Genomic DNA, 22,620 nt, shown 5'->3' on the forward strand with positions numbered 1-22,620 from the left:
ACAAATCATTTACAAGATGAATATAACTGATTTCAGTCAAAGCTAGTTACGAGGAAGAGAAGTGACACATCAAAAATCTGTAGTTAGGAGTGAAATACAGAATAGGCATACTCGTCTCAAGTCCTGTGAAAGGTAGACAGTTTATGCATGATGCCTGTGTAACAAAGCTATCATGATTGTGCAGCAGTGAGGGCTGCCACTTACTCTAAAACCTACACTTCAAAAGAAGTGAGTGTGTCTGGGCTGCTGGAGCTGGTAATGTCTATGTTGGACCATGCTTCTAGTCCAGCAGAGGATCAATGGACTCCTTGAGAAATTGTTGCTTCTCAGTACTCTGTAAACGCCTCCCTCCTCTCAGCTCTTTAGTATGTGATGTAACTGTTTGTTACACTTGGCCACATTACTTTGTTATGTGGCTAATATGTTTGGTAAGAAGCCCCTTTTCCTCTTTCCCAAAGGAAAAGTTTGGAGAAAGATCAGCATCATTATGTTTAATTTCAGGTGGATATTTTGTTAGAGGTGTTCTCTCACATTTTCATCCATTATGAAAATTGACCTGAAATTGCCATATTTAAGGAGTAAATATTATCTCTCCCCAAAATACTTACATTTTACATGGCAGTAGCTTCTTGTAGCCTTACCAATTGTAATAGGGCTTTTACTTTTTCACTACTAGAGCAAAGATTAGCAGGCAACTTTGATCCAGAACTATCTTTCCAAAACAGTCAAACTTCTGTTGACAAGCAGAGAGCAGCTTCTCTTTGTACCTTTTTTTGGAGTAGGAAAATTCTACTCAAGCTCTTAAATTGACGTTGTGTTCCTGGTTCTAGCAGTATTTAATTAGCAGTTGTGCCTGTGCTAATAAATTATTCCCAGTTGTCACCACCAGAAACTTATGTACCTTGATCTATTAGTGAAAGGGATCATGTAATGAAAAATTACTCTTTTTATAAGAAAAATGTAAATTTTTTACTATTTCTGAATGACACATGGGGAAGTCTGTTTGACAGTAACTATTTGGACAAGAAGAGAGTCAAGTTCATACTCAAGTTTACTAGCAAGGTAAGCCAAGCTATTACTGCTGTCTGAAGCAACTCAGCTGGCTATTCCCCACCTGCTGTTTTGTAGTAACGGGAGAGAAGAGTCTTCAACTATCTTGGCAACAATTTGTACATCTGGAAGTGATTCATACTGTAAGAAAGAGAGCAAAACAAGATCTTTCTGTCATTTACAAAATTTCATTGATTAGACCTACTGGATAGCCTTTTTCCTGGCTAGATAATTTAATGTATAGAGGCAGAGGCAATGAGACCCTCCAAAACTGCAGCAATGCCAGGAAGAGATTGCAACCAGTGGAGATCACAAAATTGTTTTAAGTTGGGTAGTGTTCTTTTACGTTATTTTCTGACATTTCAGAAGGACTATTCAATGTCTTCCTGGATTTGTGTGACACTACAATTAAAAGAAAGTGATAGCTAAAATGGCCTAAGTTTGAAAGAAGAATGATAGACTAGTAAAATAATTTCAATTGAAAAGGACCTTGAATGTAATCTCATCCATTTCCATGCCCAAAGGAGCGCCAGATTTGAAGGTTAGATCTAACTTCTAAGTTGTATCAGGCTTCTCAGAATTATTCTAGAGCCTTTCTGGGCAATCTGTTTGTTGATCACCCTCATGGTGAAGAAAATTTCGTAATACTCAATGAGAATTTAATTTGTTGCAATTTATGTCCATTGCCTTTCATCTTCCAGTGTGCATGTCTGAAAGTCTGGCTCAGTGTTCATTAAAACTTAGTTCTATGTTTGCTTGCACAGCAGAATAATCCCTGCCCCAGTTTAGTTTTGTCATTTTTAAGCTATGCAAAACAAGCTCTATCAGTCTTTTTCCTTGTACTTCAAATTAGGAGCTAGTTAATAGGCCAGTCTTCCTTCATTTTCAGCAGCCTGCCAATATTGGTCGCACATATAGATATCACTGCCACAGTGGTATAAAATGACCGGTTTTACTCTTTGATAATGTTGCTGAAAACTACAAAAAGACTGCAGTGGTATATCCTGAAGATGTCTGCTTTGGTTAGTGCGAATGCCAGACATTGTTAGGAAGTACCACTGTATTCTTTTGAAGGTTGAAGTTAAAAATCCCAGGAAGGACCCTAGCCATAGCTTCTGTCCCTGTAGCATAAAACACTGTTCCTACCAAATACGAAGTAAAGTTAGTTAAAATGCTTGTGTAACAGGGGTTTTGTTTCATGTTTTAATGGCATTCCATATTACTGAAGGTATTGAGATTTGCCTTGGGAACCATTGCACTTTCTGAATTTACTAACACAATCAACCTAAGCAGAAGGGTTTTTTTCAGAAGATTCATGTTGAGATTTTCCAAGTAGCCTCCAAATCCTAATTCAGATTATCAACTTAGGTTTGGGGAACCTAAATTTGAGTATCACCCCAAATTCTGTTGAAATTCATGACAAGTGAAGTCTTTCCTTGAAAACATCAACAACTATATTTAAAAATAAAGGCGTAGCTCATTTTTCATTGCTGGTTGTTCTGTGTGTGTAGCCCATTAGAGAAATGTCCCCAGACACTGAAGTCCTCTGTCCCACATCCTAACAAGCCACCACAGACACATGGGCTGTGTCTGTAGTGACCATGCCAGACACGTTGGTTACAGGGTGCCACAGTTCTGTTAGCATATCAGAATATGCTTCGGCCTCAGTGGTAACTCAGGCTAGTTCTGGTATTGGCATCTGAGTAGGAGAGTTCTAACTTTGAAATTGTTTTTTTCTTTTATGTCCTTAGAGATTTGGAAGGATATTTGACGGCATGAGACCATTAGACTAAAGATGAAAACTAGTCCAACTAAGGTTTAAGGAATATTTTCATCACCTTCATATTGTAGAAGTCTTTACTCCCTGGAGTGGAACGAGTAGCAGGACAAGTTTACATTTGAAGGCAACTTTTATCTGTGTATATAAAGGGCCCTGAGGCATAGAGAAAAGAATTGCCCTTTGTTGTGCAATTGAGTGGGTAGAAATGGATAAGACAGCAGCAAATTCTGCATCTGTAGCAGTAGCTGTGTTTCAACCATAAGATTGGTAAGTCAAAAATGTTGAAAAGTGGGCTTGCACCCTTTTCAGTACAGTACTTCAGAACAGTGTAAAAAAATAAATATGCAGAACTTAAGCACTTTAAAATGCCAGAGGTTCCATCACTTGTCTCCTATATTTTACCAGTTTGATGTTACACTTACATCTTTGGGAATTTTTATTCTTAAAATTAGAGGTATTACCCACAGGAAAACTCTAGTCTGAATATTCTAAGCAAAAAATAATTTTAAGTTAGGCATTCACGTCTGCAAGTTAGTCTTGAAAGTGTTTTCAGTTGTCATGTCATGGGTTTTAAGATTCCCCATGTCACTTCCTCTGGTTTTTGTTTTTTTTCTTTTTCCTTTCAAACTATAAATTAGGAGGTAGCAAAGCATATAGCACTGTTTTATTTTGTCGTGAACAGATTCAGGCTGTGTTCCCCAGCTAACCTACACCATTAGCATACTGTTATTTTGCAAGTATTTTCTCAATATGTGGAAAAACAGAAGCCAGATGACTGTTGGGGGCCGGGGGGGGGGGGGAAGCTATAGGAGATCACACAGAAAAAAGTCAACTTTGGAAGTTAAGTTCCCAATGTGTTTAGTTTACGCTGCTACTGAATATTGAGAGAGGAAAAGATTCATGGTCAATGTACATTCTAACTGGGAGTAGTGTGGGATTTCTTCTCCCTAGGATTTCATAGTGCGTTCTTCCAGATGTCTTGTGTTAAGAAGAGGTTAGTTTGTTTGGATTCCTCTCCTGTTCCACCCACCCCCTGCGATTTGTATTTGTCCTGCATAGGAACATAGTCCAAAGCCTACTTCTGAATTCGCAGTCTTACCTGATCAAGAGGCTTCTTCACATTTGTTGTCTTTCCAAGGCAAAAGTATATTTTCTATTCCAGCTGGCTTGATTTGTAAATACAATATTGAAGAATACAGAGAGTAGATAATGTCACATATTATGCTTGATATCATTTGTTTCTCTAGTTATTACAGCTACTAGTAATTATGATTGCTAGCAAAAAGGAGACTATTCCGATTTAAAGGCCTTACTGTACTTCGAAGGGGAGAGCATTTGCCCACTGATCTATTTCCTAAAAATCCCAGATCCTCTTTATTTCAGGCCCCTCCAGCCCCTATCCTCTAGTCCCTTTCCAGGAAGTTAACTATCTACTGGACACTCGATTGATTTCTCAAGTTCATTGTCCAAGAAAATTTTTTTTCAGGTCTGGTTGATTAGTGGCTGTTCCTTCTTCCCAAGTTGCCACTTCCTCAGGAGCTGCTTGAGGTAACTACCCTCTGATGGATCATTTATAGAGATGGCTCAACATTGTTCTCTTTTCAGCATTTCATTGCTAGTTAGATGGCAACTGTTGAATGGTATCTTTTGTGTGAGTGAGATAACAGACATAAAAACAGCAAGCAAAATCATTTAAGGGCTGTTAATGATTTTTGAGCCCTAAATTAGTGTTTTGTCTGTATTCTTAATGTAAAAATATATTTTAATTTAGCCAAATTTCGGTGGTATCTACACAAAGTTTGTGCCACACATTTCATTTGCTAAGGATTCACTTTTTGGACAGCCTGCTCAAGTCAGTGGCAGCATAAATGTGTACGAATTACGGTCGTAAAACTTCTCTTCCTTTTGCATCAGATCTAAGTTGTGCATTGCTTTTTGCCGTGCTTCATTCTCTCCAAAGAATAAATACATTCATCAAGACTTTGGTTTGTTGTTTTGGGTTTTGTGGTTTTTTTGTGTACACCCAGATGAATTGTTGAATCTTCTTTTCAAGGAGGTGAATTGGGGAAGGGAAAAAAAGTCTAATGGTTGTAGGTTGTATTAGAGTTTGTGTTCTCTTGTTGTTTCCTGTGTCCAGAAAATAGAAATTTTGGTGACTATCTTCTATGGCTTAGAGATACAAGAGGTTAAAGGATTAAAAAGGTTAAATGGTCTTAAGTCCAAGAACTTGGTTCTAAGTTGCAGATCCCATCTAGACCCTTCAGGGAGTGACTATTATTGGTTAAAGAAGGGGAGCAAAGGAAAAAAAAAAAGGCAAGTTCTTTATTCCCTGTAGAAGATATGACTTACTTTGTATGACTAAAAATACTGTGCTTTGTGGTCAACATGGTATGAATTAAAAACTTGTTTACAGAGATATTTTGGAGCTCTTAGGCTGTATTGCTCCTCTGGCATGCTGTGATCTGGAGAGCTGGTAGGATTTCTTTTTCTCCTACCTAGATAGATGGAATTTGGTGAAGTATTTGCCCTTGATCAAAGTTGATCAGATTCGGGAGTCATACTGTTTTTAGGTTAGTGCATGCATTTCTATACTTGTGACAGCCACAGCTTGTAGAATTTTCTGCCTGGGTAGCTAGCTGTTCCTTTCCTGACATTTCAAGTTGAAGGGCTGTACATGGAGGCACATTACTTAGGGAAGATGTTCAAGTCACTTGGAAAGATCAGTTTACAGATTTTTTCAGCAATAAAAAGTGCTTTTATTAGAAAGATGAGTCAAATGAGGGAAATCTTCTCTTACAGTAATCCACTGAATATGCATTCCTTTTGTATTCTGCTTTTACTTTGGGGTGGGTTTTTTTTGTTGTTGATTTTTTAAAATTTTATTTAACTTCGCATATTATGGTTCCTTTAATAAGAACAAAGGAAAATGGGTTGGTGCCAGCTCCAACCAAGATGCCAGAAATTCCTTTGCTCAGAGGTTTCCGGGCCAGTGATTGAATTCCCTATGCTAAAATTCAAGGCAAGTTAGAACAATTTGGAGAGAGGTACTGGTCTATCTTGCCATAAAAAAATAAATAAATAAATAAAAATAATCTAAGCTCAGTATAGATACCTTCCTTTTAGGTGGGGAAAAAAGTAGGACGGAAAAAAAGAAAAAAAAAGGTTGAACTAGAATGTGACTAACTCTTCAGCCCCAAAATCTTCCTTGTCTTTTGTGAGACCTCCCATAAGTATTTGTGAGGAGCCTGCTTTGCACAAGCAGACTAAACGAAAGTGAGTATGCTGAATTTCAGTAGAAGCATGTCTGAAGGCTCCGTGTAAAGAATGGGTCCTGTTGCGGTAAAGTGTTTATACACATGAAAGATACGACTTTCATTAAATATTCTAGCTTGGCCAGATGAAAATACTTGCTGCTGTTTGTTTTAAAATGTTTAAAGCTTGGAGGCTTAAATAGGGAGAAGGAAGGATTTACCCGATGAGGTTATTACTCCTTTTGAAATGCATGGTAACATAGCTGTTGTTGATGGAAGGTCAGTTGAATCAGTCATTTAACTGGCATGGTAATTCATATGCTGTAAATAACAATTAGAAAGCAACCGTTTGCTGTATATATGGGTGGAGTGATATGGTATGCCATTTCCCTGAACATCTATTTATTTGAAAGAAATATTATCTTTTCACTGGCATAGATAGAATTGCGTTAAATGGATAAACTTTTCCTATTACATGGATATTTTGGCACTTACGGGATATTGGAAACTGGTAAGGGTGACCTGTTGGGATAGGATTGTAGACTCCAAAATCAAGAAGTTTCTGAAATGATAGTAAGGAGCAGGTTAATCAAATTCTAAGAATTCTAATTTGTACAAGTTCCCTTGCGTGTTATGTTACTGGAAAGTACTTGTTTAATTTCTCAGGATATGGGTATACAAACTCATTCAGCACTTAGGGGGTGACTTCTCTGAATGGGAAAAGATGTTTGGGATCCGTTCTTTCAGTTCCTGGCGTAGTTAAGTCTCATGCTTTCCATGTCATTATCTTTCCTGAGTTTGGAGTCTCTTGTTCAGTTTTGGTCAAGTGAAGAGAATAAGAAATTACAATACAGCTGTAATTACTAATATGTTAAACTTCAGTAACTGCATGGACCAAAATTAATTTCTCCACTAAAAGAAGGGCTTCAGGAATCAAAAGAATATTGGTCTGTTAATAGTTAATCATCATGTGTGTTTCAGAGTTAACTGCAGCATATGCTGGTTTTTTGCCCAGGTACTGCAAGAGGTGGAAAAAAAGTTAATGGGAAGAGATCTACATAGGGTTGAATATACTGGAGGAGTCTTGGCTGTGCAGAAAGCTGGATTAGTGTGGTAAAGTAGAGGTTCACTGAGGTGTGACGGAGATTCATAGGAAATGAGCTTTCAGTTCTCTTGTTCATGGAACAACTTTGTTAAAAGGCAGCTAGAAAGCTTCATCTTTCTCCATGTTGGAAAGGGCATTTGAGGAGATTGAAGAAGTGGAGGCATAGTGATAGATTATTTATACGCTGAACAGCTAGGGACAAGTATTGTGGCAGATTGAGGAAAAATTAGGTGGAAAAGTGGGTGTTTGCAAAGTTCGGTGAATGAAGTTTTCCTTCTGACTTGTTATCTTTCCTGAGCACTTCATTAAGGTACAGGGTCAGAACTTTGGTTTGGCCTTGAAGTCATGTATAGTTCTTAAACTTTATATGCTGTGAAGTTTTCAGGCCCTGTATTCTTTCTTTTGTCCCTGGCAAGGTATGAACAAGACCTGAGCTTTAGTATGGCTCCAAAGCACTGTTGCAATGTAAGTTTTAAATAATGATGGTATGCTCCATTCCTAAAATGTGTTGATAGGTGCTTTGTGTAAGGGATACAGAAGCTGTTGTAACCTTTTCAGAAACTGAGCAAGCTTCTCCTTTGTTGGATGCTTTTTGTCATGGTATTTTTCTCTGAAAAAAAGAATTTACATTATACTTCTGGTTATTATAGGTAAGAACCCTGGCAGCTCTGCACAATTCTGCAGCATAAAATGTCTCACTATGCACTAGATATGAAGGCGGGATGGGAAGCCCAAACCAGACCCCAGGTTTTCCTTAGGAATGAGTGTTTCTTCTTTGAAGAACGCTCGAACATTTTAAAGTTTTGCAGTCCTGCAGAAGGAGAGGACGTCTCTCTTGCACAACGGCTTATGTGCAATTGATGTGAAGACTAGCTATGGTCTTCGCTTCTCAGAAGTGTTGGGCATTCAGCATCTGTGTCTGTTCAGAGAAAATAATTTAAAAGTGATCTGAACTGTCCCTTATCCATTATGGAGATGCCTGTGTCAAGTTCCTAGTTGTTACCAAGTCTAAGCAGCAAGGTGCTTTGAACTCCTGGTTTTAACCTTGCTCTTTTCAGTTGTTCTCTTGAAATACACCATATGGAAGTTTAAAGAGGATGCAAGGAATAGTTAAGGCTCTTAATTCTGTTCCATAATTTAAGGGGTTCTCTGCTTGCTTTTTATTATTAGAAATTGTGCAGCTGTGTAACCTAGCCCTCACATTCATGTCCCTACCCTAAAAGTTAAGCATTTAACTTCCTCTCAGAAAAGACAAAGGGGCCTTTGTGATCCCTGTTAACTTGAAGAGGTGTGCTTGCTAGGATTGTAATCCAGGACAGTCGGTCCACTGGTAACTGGCTGAGGAGGAATTTGCAACCAATTATCTTGTATCCCTTACTGCAGCCCCTTTCTGGGGTTGGGGGAGGGAGGTCTAGGGAAATGTAACTGATGAGCTGCAGTAGGGTAGAGGAGGCATGTAGGCTTCAGTTCACTTTGGCAAAGAAAATCTGCCTTTCTGCCCCTTATACTTCAGGAAGTAAATTCTTCACCAGCAGGAGAAAGGACAGTTGGTGAGAAGGCATTCTTGCTAGGAGGAACTTGTTAGTGTTTGAGGTTTCTGCTGAAGAATTGTGTTGGGAGGAGCTGAATAGACTTTTTCACTTTCATAGTATCAGCTATGAAGGACTTTCTAAGGGAAAAAATTGGTCCTAAATTTATTGCCACACGTGTAAGGGCAATGTAGAAAAGCCCATTGGGTGGAGTCCATTGTTGGAGGATGACAAGGGTGCAGCCTTCAAAATAAGTAAGATATGGGATCAAACTTTAGGACTTTGAGCCCAAAGAAAATACCAGCTTGTAAGATAGGGAGTTTTGCATAAGGACTGGATGATCTCAGATCCTTTTAAGATTGAGTAAAACCAGGTCAGACAGACCAGATCTCCTTTTTGAGATGACAACTGGAGGGCAAAGATGGTAGCTCGGTTTGTCTAGTGGACACTGAAGGATGCAAATGTACATAACGTTGAAGCCTAATTTATTGATTTTTACCAAAAGCTCATCAGAAAGGATGAGCTGTTACTAGAACCACAATGCAGCTTAATGTGAAATAAAAAAACCCCACTCCTCTCCTGTCTCAGTTGAGATATGAGTGTAGAGAATCCATGACTGTAAGCATCTCTCTTAATGTGCATATGTGTGCATGTATATGTCTGCTCATACTGGATACTGTCCTCATAGGAGCACTGTGAAGCTTCATTAAAGTTTTTAAAGTGGTTTATGATCCTCAGATGGAAGGTGCTTAGAAATGAAGTGTTTGTAATCAGATAAGTTAGTAGCGCATAACAAGGATATAACCTATTAACACTAGCTATTAACAGCGCTGTTAGCATCAGGAAGCTTAATGGTTAGGTTTTAAAGTGCAATTGCCCTCTGAAAAGGGACGTGCAGATTTTGTGTATGCTGTGTATTTTTATACTCCATTGAATGTTTTCTGAACTACTGTGCTGCTTCTTCCACAATTTTGCTTGGGGAAATGCTGCATTTTAAACAACCAACCAAACAACCACCCCAACCCCCCCCAAACCAAACAACAACAACAACAAAAAACCACAGGAAAAAAATAAGACAAAACCCCAAAACTTCTTGCAAGCCATCTTAACCATTATGCCAACAGGAACAAATAAAGAATGAAGTATGTTTCAGCCGTTGGCTTAGTTGAAAAACTTAAGCCTTTATTCCATTTATTTTTATATTAAAATAAGGAGCTTGAAGTTGCTTCTAAATAGTATCTTAAAGGAGGCAAAACATGGGTAATTTTCACCTTGCCAACTGGAGTCCATGGTTCCTTATGGAAGACAAACTGGTCAAGGTAAAACCTAGGCCCACACTGTCCAACAGAATGCTAAATAACCTGAGATGTTTTATCCATGCTACAGTTATTTAAGAATTGCCCGTACCGGCTTCTCTAAATATTTTTGGTTCACTGATTATTTGTTTGTCTGAAAAAGGGTTTCTGATTAAAAAAGCTTTGTCCATAGAACATTGACAAGGTGAAATTTTATAGCAGTCAAGTAACATAACACAGCAACTCGAGTGAGTGCTGGTTGCTTAAAGTCATCACAGTATTATCAACTCTTTGAGGTAAAAGCTTCTAGGACTTTCAGAATGGAGAGCTGGCAATCCCCACTGAAGTTAAGAGGATTTATAAGTCTGAGTAAAACAATTTGGCTTTTGAGAGGGACTAAAATTATCTGTAGCTTAGCGCATACTGTCATACTTCAGTGTGAACATGTACAGAACATGCAGCTGCAATACTTGCTGTAATGTTTCGGAAGGGGGATAGTTGTTTCATAAATGTGGATATATATTTGCTTTTATGAAACTTTGTGTAAATCAGTTGCCTAGCAGTTGGTTTGGATTTTGTCTTTAGATATTCAGAGCAATTGTGGTGTTCTCTTCGGGTCTTGCCACAAATAAGAACACATTTCCTGAGATTTCACCGCTTTTCTTAAATTGCCATGTTTGGATTAGCCCTGCCACAAGCACCACAAGCTGTTAAATCCAGCCAAACTGGGTGATTCTCTGCTCTAGTTTAGACAGCACAACTTCAATAGCTAGCATCAACTGCTTTTATTTCGTTAAGTACCTGTTATACACATTAGCTATTTAGGAGCCTGCAGAGGTATATGTAGGGGTGTTGCAGTGCAGGCTGTAGCCCTGCTGAAGAAATCCACTCACTGGGGGAATCCCCATTTGAGAGTTTCTGTGCCTTACTGTGAGGGAGGGCACTGGAAGCAAAGCATGTCAAAACCTGAGCCCTATTAGACATTCATAGCCTCTTGGTGACTTTTTTGAAACATGTTTAGCCAATGACTTATGTAGTATGACAGTATACACTAATGATTTTTATTCTCATTCATAAGATGTGCAGCTTCTGCCCCCCTCAAAATTCATTCCTGTGGAGTGCCCTCCTGTGACTTTTTAGGTTAAGTTTCATTCTGTGGTGTTTTTTCACTGCTAGCATGGTCTTTTTACTTTCTACATAATTACAGTGAAAAACTGTACAGAATTAAAAACTTGTGTATTTTCAGGGTTCAATCCTGAAGGTGCTCCCATGAGCTTCCCAAGCTGCTGTCGGTCAGCTCACTGGATTCCATTGCCCTCTCAGTTCAAGTGTTTATTCCATATGTTGGGCAGATTGAGGAGCAAGCCTCCTCACAGCAGAGCCATACTTGCATTACCATATTCTGTTTCTGAACTATATTCTTTACTGTTTCTGCACATTCAAGCTAATGTCTGGAAACACTCTGCAGATTTATCTTTTTTTTGTGTTGAAACATACTGGAATTCTCACTTCCAACTGGTAGAGCATTTATCTGTGGAAATAGTGGGAAGAAACTATTGGGTGGGTGTCTGCCTAATGATGGAGTTGCAGCCTGAGACTTAAAACACTCAAAGCAATAGGGGACAGCGAGTTGGCTCTGCTGTCCTGCGGGTGTTCATGTCTCTGAACCTGGGTCTTGGGTTGATGTGTGAGTGTCCTGTAGACAGCCTGTTACTGCCTGGGTTCCTGGTGGGCTGAAGATTAATCTCTTCTTGTCCTTGAATCAGGATGGGGTGGTACTGAAAACGTGGTTTTCTCTGGAGGTAAGTGCTAGGGGTCTTGTGTCCCCGCTGCACTGCAGAAGAGTGCATGTGTCTAGTGGGACTTAGACATTTCATCATTCACCGTTGATCAGTTCTGCCACCTTCATGTAGAATCAGCATAATTGCCCGCTTTCTTTTTAGCCAGTTTTAAAGAGCTAAGACTCCAGCCGAGTGCCTTTCTTTCCGCATTCTCACGGCTCACCTATTTTACCCTTTCTGTGTGTTGCCCTTCGCATGATGAACGGAGAAGAATGAAGCGGGTGGAGAACGCGCTTGATGCTTGACGGCGAGTTGCCGTCCTCCTCCGGTGCAAGGCAGGGCGCTGTCCCTTTAAGGCGGGAATGGGCCGGCCCCGCCTGTTTGATTGACAGCCCGCCTGGAGTCACATGACCCGCCTGTATTTGAAGGTCACAAAAAAGCTGCTTCCTTTAGAGAGAGCAAGAGGGAGCGAGAGGGAGGGAGCGAGCGAGAGCAGAGCAGAGCGAGGGAGTTCAAGCCAAAATGGCCGACAGAGTCTCTGCTGGTTTCTGAACGTTTGAAATAAGAATAATAATAGTAAAAAACCCAACAAAAAGAAATAAAAAAACAACCAACCAAACACAAAACCATTTTCGGATCTTTTTTTTTTTTTTTTTCATTTCCATTTCTACCTTGTATGCCTCAACTCGCTGGATTTAAGCACTGCTGCACTTTATGAGGTTAGTGGTACGTTTATATTTTATTCTTCTTCTTCTCGGTTTTACCTGTCGGGTAGATTTTTAAGAGCCTGAGCTGACCATTTTCATCCGTGGTTTTGCAGAGGTGTGTTTTTCTAGCACAGATACTTGCTTCAGACGTTGTCTGGTTTTACGCGTGAAGCACTTTTAGTGGATTTTTAGGGCTTTTTAGACGGAGGTGTCTGTAGAAGCGTCCTGTGGATTTGGAAGAGATTTGTAATGTAAAACACTCAGGCAAATTACAGAAGGTGGTTTGTGTTTCCAAGCTGGTGAAGTACAAGATAGTACTGAAAATCTTGTTTTATTTAAATAGAGGCTTCTGAAAGAGTGATTTCTTCCCCACAGCACCCGAAGCTCTTAAATCTGCTGCAAAAATTTGCATATATATAAAACCGGGTTTTGCATTCTTTCTGCTGCCGGGTCCGATGGGGGACCGGTGTGGAAATGTTCTCACCGGGCCATCCTTCCCGGGGAGAAACGGGAAGGGGGGAATGCTAAAACCACGCACCCAAACACCTACAGTGCTGGGTTTGGGTGGGAGCGGGGGGTGGAGGATTCCTGCGCCGCCGGAGCGCGGCCGGGCTGGGCTCCCGCGCGGGCTCGGGCTGCCCACCCCCCCCCGACTTAACCCGCTCCCCAGAGAGGCCAGACCCCCCCCCCCCCCCCCCCCCCCCCCCCGATGTCGGTCGTCGTTGGGACCAAATGGCCCTGCCCCATAAACACGGCATCGAGGGCGTAAAGCGAGTTAGGCGGTGCCGGCTTTAAAATGGTCTCGCCGCGTCCAGCCGCCCAGAAGTAGGGGACCCTCCTCAGCTTAACGGGTCTAGCGGCTGGTAGAATGTGGGGCAGGTATTTAGGAATGCGCCCTTGCAAGCGCAGGGTGCGCCTCATGGTTGGTAGACTTTTGCTGTGTATTCTTCAGAAAACAAGTATTCACCTGCACGTTAGTAAATGTAAGCAAAAAAGCTTGTGTTTTCTCGCATTTCCCCCCCTCTACCTCGTCTTCTCTGTTACTAAAAATTTAAATCCAAGTTATTTTTGCATCTCTCCCAAACCAAGCAGAAAATTAAAGGGAAATAGCTGAAGCTCGCTTTCTGAGAACAGGCCCCTCCTCCTGCATTGTAAGAGTGTGATGTAATGCTCCTTTCTGTGAGGTTAAATGAAAAAAAAAAGGGGGGGGGGATAAAAAGAAAAAAAATCTCCGTGTGGTATATGTTACTCTTCACCCCTTCCTGATCGGCCTTGTACTGTGGTATTTTTTTGTAGATGGATATTTAAGCAGCAGATAATCAAATAATCATGAATGTACTTCCACCGTGCAGTGTATGTGTGAATTGGTTGTGTATGGTTAGCAGATCAACTTTGTAAACCTACAAGATGGATCATATTTTATATTTCTTTGTGGCCTTTTATGCATACACTTAAATGCAAAGGGAGGAGACAAATATGGATACGTTTACTGAAATATATCTGGCTGTCCTCATTATAGTCTTGTAGTAGTTATACATCACGGCTTTTTTTCCTTCACTGGCTAGCAAACATTCGAAAAAATGCTGCAGTATATAAAGTTTCCCTTGGAAATTAAAGGTGTTATTTTAAAGTAGAGCGAGCTAATAAAAAAAACTCCACGCAAATTTGATACAGTGTATTACACTGGTAATTTTGGTCTTCAGAGTTTAGTAGTAATAGATAACCCAGTTTGTGTATGAAGTCATATATTCTCCCTGTTTAGTGTTAACGAACTTAGTAGCTTCCACCCTCGTGCTATTGGCATGTATCTCTGCGAGGGGATATTACAAAAACGTTCTGTGGCTTTGACCTGATGCAGCCTGATGGCTTTTGTTACTCAAAGCCGCCTTGGGCTTAGTGGGGATCTTGGTGTAGCCAGAGTATGTTGTATATACCTGTTGATTGACAAACTTAATTAGACATTCGAACTGTTTTAAAATGCAGTATAAAGTAGAAGTATTCTCAGATTTGGTGCTTACTGGACCTAAACATCAGTGTCATAGTTCATATGATAATTGCTGTAGCATAGGATGGCTGAACTGAGGAAGGAACGAAAACCTACATTTTGTCCTGAGTTGGCAGTATCATAGAACGTAGCATTCCAGAATCTGCACTTGAGAAAAGTACTCGCCTTTTCTGCATGTTTTTTGCCTTCATGCATTGCTGTCTGTTACATGCTTCCAAATTGTATAAATGTTAGTGTAGCTCAGTTGTTAGGAAGATGAAATACAGGATATTTTCTAAAAACTGCAACTGCTCATAGTTGCAGAGGCTGTCATGGATCAGAGAAAAAGTAACTATTGACAATAATAGAAATTATTCCAGTATGGAGTCTGTCAAACATAGAAGTAGCTTTGTGAGACAGTATGATGTGAATAGGAAGGACCCATTAAAATAATTCCTCATATAAGTATGTCTTTGACCCATCAAATCTTAGTGCAGAGTGTGTTGAGGACTCTGCAGCCTGTGAAATCATGGTATTTTAAAAGTGAGTCTGGGTAATTCTCAATACTGTTTGCATTCAGTATGTTCTTGCAGTACAAAGGGAACAAAATACTCATTGAAAATCACTTTGAGTCTCCTGACTTGAGTTGCAATTAGTGTATCAGTTTGAAGTTTGCAGAAGTGTTGGGCTGGGTTTCTTCACTGCTCAGTTTACAGTGGTGACACCAGGTTGGGAAGCTTTATTTCGTTTTTCTATTTGCATTTCTGTGTCAATTGCTGTTGGTATCTACAGGAATTGGTTCCTTTCCAAAGCAGACTATTTTAGTAGGTTGAAAACTACAGTGAAGTCTGTAGTCAGCAGAGCCCTGGAGTTTCTTGCACTACATATAAAAGATTCTTGAGAAATAATTGACAGGGAAAGCCTTATTACCATTGAGCTTTAATATACAGGAGTCTGCAGTTCTAATGGGAAAAAAATGAGGGAAAAACAGTGGCTGAAAAATCAGTATGCTTACTTTCAGCAGCTCTCTTTTTATCCTCTATCTCCCCTGCTGAGAAGGAAAAAAAAGTAACTTCCTAAGATCATACGGTCTTTGCTGGCTGGTTTCAGCAAAACTTAACCTTTTGAGACTTTTGTCTCGTACTTTATTAATAGATGGCTAAGCAGAGGAGAAAGCATCCAAACATATAAATGAAGAAAAATCTATAGAGTTAGCATATTGCTGGAAGAGAATTTTTTTCTGTAGATGTTTAGCTCTAAAAGGCTGTATGTGCTTCATGTCCTACCAAGGGGATGAGGTCTGGGTAGCTGGATGCTAGTTTTGTAACCTTCCTGAAAGTCTTGTAAAAGGTGCTGTATATGCTGTCAGAGCAAAAATAAGATGTCTTTTCACTAGAAGAATCCTGCTGAGGAAGCTGATTACGTTTAAAGTGACTAAACTTTAATTAATTATCTATAATTATTGCTGCAGAATTCATTTGATAAACAGATATAAAATTCCATTTAGGTGAATACAAAGTTTTATTGCTTCTCAAGACAAGTCCAGTTTTTATTTCAAGAAACAGCAGCTTTAGTTGCTAATGTAACACTGGCATTTAGTTGGTATAATTATGTGTGCCATGTTTCAAATATTGGTCAAACAAGATATGTAAAATTGGGTGTCAGGATAATACTTTTGGGTCATTTCAGCATTGAAGGCAAATGTGGAGCCATCGTGGAGATAAAAAATACTATGTACTGAAAATACTTCTATTTTGTTTTAGTAATGGTCCCATAATTGTTTTGAAGGGCACATATGAAATGCTGCCTTTCTGTAATCATGGTGAATTCCACCTCCAGAGCTGTACATTTAGCACTTTTCACTGCTTAAATTCTTTTTCTCCTTTGTAAGACACAACAGTTTCTTTTTCTTTCTTGTAGAGGCAAAGGATCTATTTTGGGAGCAGTATGAATATATGCAAACCCTGATATTTTTTATACATAATGCCATCAACACACTTCTGACAGGAGTTCTTAAGGCGCTATGGATGTTGTAATTTCAAAGGTTTTTGAATTTGGATTTTCTGGTCTGTATATAGTATGTTGGCATTGTACTTCAGGGTTTAAAATGATCTGGTGCTACTAGAACTACGTATTTATAATCATTTCTGAAAAATCATATCTTACGAACTGGTTGATGTGATATTTGGATATTATAGCACAGGCAAATTGAAAGACAAACCTTGATACTCTTTCAAAATATTTTAGTTCCAGGACGACTTTGAATTAGCCTGTTTAGTCAGGTGGGGAAACATAAACCAAGATACGAACCCTGGAATTTTTTTCTCCTAAAGTACCTAAGAGAAGATACATTAATAAAACACGAGATGATCTTTAAAGGCAGAACAAATCAAACCAAGGGTTAAACAACATGGAAAACTCTGTGCTACTATACCTGGAGAGAAGCTGCTGAGGGGAGTCTTGTTAAAAACCACAGATAATAAGCACGAACGCTGAGTACTGTTCCTTTCAGTGCTACAGTTTGTGTCTGAACTTTAATTAAATGGGTGCTTGTATATGTCAGGCAGAGAAAATTAACCTAAAAGTACTTCAGTATCAACAGGAAGAAAAATGCTTAAAAGTACAAAGCCTGTGTATTAATACAAATTTATGTTAAATTCAGACTTCTAGAAGTGAAATGTGGCCTTGAAAATTACTAAAACAACAAAATGAAAACAAAGCATCAAGATACAACTGTGTTTCATTTCATGCCAGCAGGGGAGTGCTTCTCTTGTTAGGATGGTACTTACTAGGCCTTACTTTCAGATCGTTCTGAACGGTAGGGGTGGTCAACAAATTTTGAGGTAGCTCAAATAAGAGCAGTGAAACATAATAGTCTAGCAAAAAAAAAAAAAACCACTTCAGCTTTTTTGCATTTTTATAGATAGGTACAGTTCTCTGCAAATGAATAAGCAGTTGTTTAATTTGTGTCAGAAGCATTATTTTGACACTGGGCACCATCATAATTGAGTTGCTTTGAACGGGATAGTTACTTCAGCAGGTAAAAAGCAGAAAGGCACAAACATTTTTAAATGAAGGTGGCAACTCTTAATTCCTTAAGAGTACACAAAACCCCACTGTGCATGTTTAAAGTGTGAAATTAGGGGAGGGTGCTCTATTTCCCAGTGTTGTTAGTACAAGCAGAGTTAGGGCTTCCTCAAATACAGATACGGGCGTGACAGCTGAACCCAAGAACTGACTTGAACTTGGTCAGAACGTTGTCTTAATTTCTGAATCAGAGAAGCGGTTTTTAGAAAAATACAAAAATGGAAAAATTACTTCTAGTATTCCTAGTAATTTTTTCCTGCTTTTAAGCACAGAATTTATTAAACAGCACAATCATAAGGTACTGTCCATCTTTAATTTCATAGTGGCTGTTGAGCGCAGCCTCCATGTAGATGAGAACATGCAAAACTTTGGCTGCATTGACTGCTGGAATTTATTTTTTTAAGCATGTCTACACTGTAGTCGTTGTAGATTTTAAGCTTTTTTTGGCTAGTTGACCTATATGAAAATAGTAAAGGTTAAATATGTATTCTGTTAATGCCACTTGACCATTAATTAGAGTTGAGTGCAGTTGTCCTATTTTACATGTGCTTTGTGGCGAATATACAGAGATGTGTTGTCGCTGTGGTTCAGTCTGCACTTGTGAACTTGGTTGTGCCAGAACCATCCTGTTCTCCAGCACATACTATCCTGCATCACTTAAACTTTTAAGATAAGTCTTCCATGTTTCTTCCACTTTTTCCCCCTGTTTTAAATTTTACTGTTTGTAGTAGAAGACATTGCAACTTAATATTAAAGTCTTAATGTAGCAGCGTTTGCGTTCTTGTTGCAGCTTCTGTATTAGCATTTATATTTTTAATTGTATATAATTTCAGTTAAGCAATCATGCTGGATTCAGGGTCTGATTTAAAACACATGGTTCTAATTCTGTGTTGATACTCTAGATAGACTTGTCTATGAAACAGCTTTCTTTGGCAAGAGGGTGACTACTACTGAGAACTTCATCAACTAAAGTGAGACTGATACATTTTGATATGTCACTTTGCCAGCTAAATGTACAGCATGTTTATGTTCAGCCTTTTGCTAAACAATTCATAGGGAGAATGATTTGATCACAACATGCAAGTGAATTTTGGTATTTTAATGCTTGGAAGTTCTAATCCCGTAATTCTGCTGGATTTTTTGGGGGTATCTTGTCTCTTAATGGAGAGAGTTTGAGGACAATAAAAATGAAAATGGATACCTTCTATATGCAGGGGAGGGCAGAAGCAACCAAAACTTACCTAACATCCTTTTGTAGCTTATTCTTCTGCAAAACAGAAAATAGGAATTAGATAGCTTGATCCTTATGTGAATTTTTAAAAATGTATTCTTCTATATTCTAGGTAAGGCTGTATAAACCTTTATATAAATAAAACCTTCCCGATCCACACAATTTTATTCAAGGAAGCTTCTATGGTAAATGCTAAATATATCTATATTAAAAGTAGTTAAAAAATATAGTGCCTGGAGATAGAGGATATTGTATTTAGGTTATACATATGTCATTCTGTATCCAGCTCTCTTTGTGAATGTCATTACAGGTTCATGTGCGCTGGTTGGAATCTAAATGTTGTGGAGGTTCAAATTGCCTGTAAAAATACTTGGTTAACCTGAAGTCAAACCCCAAAAGCTTTTCTGAACCTCCTGTAGAAGAAGGCTCCAGCTGTGCTATAGAAGTCAGTTATAGCAATATTAGTGGGAATTTTAAATTCAGTAGCCTTGTGTTACAGTCAAATTTTCCATTCCTTTGCAGGTAATGCTCAGCTTATCTGTTTAATACATCTCAACCAGACCAAACAATGCTGAGAGAGAGAAAGTGAACAAGGCAGTAGGGTTATTTTTGTTTTATTTTGTAATCCTGTTCAGAGCAGATTACCCTGACAGGAATGCTTGCTAACCAATATACTGGCCATGCTGTAGTATTCGTGACTGCTTCATCTGATGGAAACACACTGATGGTAGTGTGATACAGGCAACTAAAAATAAAATCTCATCTGGGTGAAGATTTAATCTTCCTAATAAGTTGTTTGGATGTACTGCTTCATGATGGTATTTCTCTCACTTTCGTGGGTTTAATCAGCAAATATGTTTTGGAAACCACCAAATTACAGTGGAAAGTTTTAGTAAATGACCTGGGATGTGAGAATAGTAAGTCTTACATGCAGGTAATTTTTCAGCAGTTTGAACCAGTTTAGTCCTCCTTGTGCAAAAGATACCTGAATTTGCATTTAACCACCTCATCTTTGCATGGTAGCTATTCTGGAGTGGCTTTTTTGGGTGAGGTCCTTGAGTGACTTTTAATCACAAAATAACACATTCTGAATTAATTTACTCTGCTGTGTTGTTAACTGGGAAACATTTTTGCTTTACATTTATCACTTTCTAGAAAGAAATCCTATGTCCTGATACAGAAAAACTGTAGGAAGTGTGTTCTTAACAGTTTTTAGGTAAAACAAGATGAAAAAGGTGAAAACAGGTGGAGTGTAAACTTTTGAGAGTCTAGGATTTACATTGGCAGCTTAACATACCATAAAGCTACAGTTGCTTCGTTCTTTATGCTAACTCTGTGTGGTTAGACCAAGAATAACCAAACAGGTTAATTTTTGGAAAGTCAACCTGTCTTGATAAAGTTTTGGGGACAAGGGTTTTTTCTCAGGAGTTAATTTAAAGGCAGCATATATTGGTTTAAAGGTGATGAGCTCTATTTGCATGATTGGATCATTGGAGTGCAGGAAGAGCTGAGCTTAGCTAGTGTCAGTCCATTACATTCTGCTTCAGTCTAGATAATGTGAAGTGAAACTCTTCTGCAAGAGACTTGCAAGCTTAAGTCATGTAACTTCCCTGAATCTTTTTTTTAATAAAATTCATATTTTAAATGATGTTTCAGTCAGTGCTGGGGAACTTGGTTAAGCTTAAATCCTTTTTCTCCTTCACAGGACGTTTTTCTATTGTTAAAGTAATAATCAGAAGTATTAGTTGTAATTGCTTTAGCTGGAGCATTGCGTGGCCAGTGCATTTAACATTAAGCTGTTAAAAACAGATTTCATCATTGGCTCGGAGGGTTAATAAGAACAAGGTTGTAGGTTGCGCTGTACATTTAATTATAGCACATAAACTTGATTTCATTTTTTTCATCCTGTTTTTTTATCAAACTTTGAAATAATTAGCTATTTTCTAACTTCATCTTTTTATGTTTGTGTGTGTATCATATATATGTATATGCATATATGTAATACATGTTGGTAGTTAATGCAGTTAAAAAATATCAGCAGACGTGGAGACTTCCTAGTGGGGCTTACACCATAGTAAAAATTGCTCTCAAAGTCAGTTCAAGTTCTTTTTTTTGGCAGAAGCCTGCAAAAACATAGCAAGTGCCACTCTATAGGGGTAAGTGTACTGATTGAAGAGGAGCAGCAGAGAAATTCAGAGGCTCTCAGAAGGCCTCACAAAGTCCATGGCAGAGCCAGACTTAAACTCAAAAGTTCCTGGCTTGTAGCCTGGGGCTGAAGCCAGTCGTACCCAGCTGTACTGAATTGTGAATAGAATGATGCTTTCTTTTTCCTTTATGGCTTTATGGGAGCAAAGCTGATTTAACTGAAATTATAATGTGGGTAAAAGCATGGAATTGTGTATTGCACCTTTCTTAAAATTTCTTAAAAATCTTTCTTAAAAGAAGTTCTGGTTTGTGTAAAAACTTGCTTTTGTGGATTTCCACTTACCAAGAAGTATGGTTAATGTACCTGGGTCAGAAATTGTAACAAATCATGGTGCAGTGTCTTGAGGTCAGTCTAAGGGCTTTTGCAGAGGGTAGAGGAATTCAGGGCATAAAAGCTGATCTGTGTTAATACCTTGACAAATATTAACATTAAAAAAAAATTGTCCCTGAAAAGTACATGATTTTCTTGGTTGTTTCGAAATAGAAGTGAAAACCTATTTCAGAGGCAGTCTTCCTGAAGTAACTGTTTACTACACTGAAATTCACATTCTATACGTAACACTTGTGAGGTTTTTAATGAGGATTTAAACATTGTTATCCTTCAGTGCAGTATGAAAGAAGAGAAAACCTGCTGTAAGTTCACTGAGTGGTGTTTTCATCCTTCTAAAGTAAAAACTTAGCGAGTAGCTTTCATGGAGTGTATGGACAGTTTTGGTTAGTTGAGGAGTTCCCATTAGGGGGGAGGTTTTGATGTAAAATGAACAGAATGAACATCTCTATTAGGTATTTTTCTGTGCTGTTAAAAACCTTGGCAGGGATTAGGAAAACCATTTTCACAGTAAAAGAGACTTTTTTTTTTTCCCAGGCAAAATGTCATTAGTTCCAAGCTCTAGCAACAAAGTGGAGTTTGTTTTTTTTCCCTTCAGGTACATTAGCTTTATGCGTGTACCATTTCTTGCTAGCTGCAGTCCTTCGCAAATGTACAGTAAGTATATTTTCCTAAATTACTCCCATGGAACCTAGCTAAAGAAAAACAAACTTAAAAAAAAAAAGACCAGGAAGTAGTTTTCATTTTGCCTGTTGAAAATAACAAAAGCATTATATAGTTCCAAAAAGAAAGCCGAGTATGGAAATCTTAACAATAAAACACTTCTGAGGGGTTGAAGCGCTTGAGTCTTCCTTTCTCTCTCCTCCCCGGCTGCAGCAGTGCCCCAGTGTCTCCTGGTGCTTGCAGTGTGGTTGTATCTCACTCGGAAAGAATTGCTACTGAGGCTGCATCTAAAAATTTCTTTGGTAGTTAAAGAAAATCAGAATCATTAATTTGAGCATGACAGTGATCTACTTTTTTTTACTCGCTCTCCTTCTTTATGCTCCCTGCTAACTGAGCCAGATGGAAAATGCTGTCTGAGTTTCCCTTTCAGTTTCAGCTGTTGAGTATTTACAAGTCTCAATTCCCTTTTGGTTGTGGCTTCAGAAGAGGTTTAAACTGGATGTCTGTCAGGTTTGTTGCACAAAAGCCTGGGCCACTTTAGAGATTGACATTGTTGTGGCAGTTCTTGCTTTATTCACCTATCACAGCAGGTAATACGTTGTAATTGTATAGTTCTTCCCAGCA

General features: G+C 38.8%; 1 protein-coding gene and 1 long non-coding RNA gene across 27 annotated transcripts in view; one reads left to right on the plus strand and one right to left on the minus strand.

Moving 5' to 3' along the window:
- The window catches only part of TNRC6B (trinucleotide repeat containing adaptor 6B), a 146,859-nt gene that overhangs the window by 46,437 nt on the left and 77,802 nt on the right, over positions 1 to 22,620 (plus strand). Inside the window, exon 1 of one of the 26 annotated variants that reach the window (XM_030478332.1) lies at positions 11,655 to 12,510. The exons of 24 other annotated variants lie outside the window; for them this stretch is intronic. In XM_030478332.1, coding sequence (XP_030334192.1) covers positions 12,506 to 12,510 — 5 coding nt within the window. In that variant the 5' untranslated portion in view covers positions 11,655 to 12,505. Of the gene's footprint in view, positions 1 to 11,654; positions 12,511 to 22,620 lie in introns of those variants that run through there. One more of the 26 variants, XM_032919791.1, reaches the window with a different exon arrangement.
- Positions 929 to 21,875, minus strand: LOC115604858. The gene is made up of 3 exons (XR_003990429.1): positions 21,769 to 21,875; positions 7,468 to 7,474; positions 929 to 941 (listed from the first exon to the last, which is right to left on the minus strand). It is a non-coding gene; the product is annotated as an uncharacterized LOC115604858 (long non-coding RNA).

Source organism: Strigops habroptila, chromosome 3 (assembly GCF_004027225.2).
Source record: "Strigops habroptila isolate Jane chromosome 3, bStrHab1.2.pri, whole genome shotgun sequence".
In the NCBI taxonomy this organism is placed as follows: Eukaryota; Metazoa; Chordata; class Aves; order Psittaciformes; family Psittacidae; genus Strigops; species Strigops habroptila.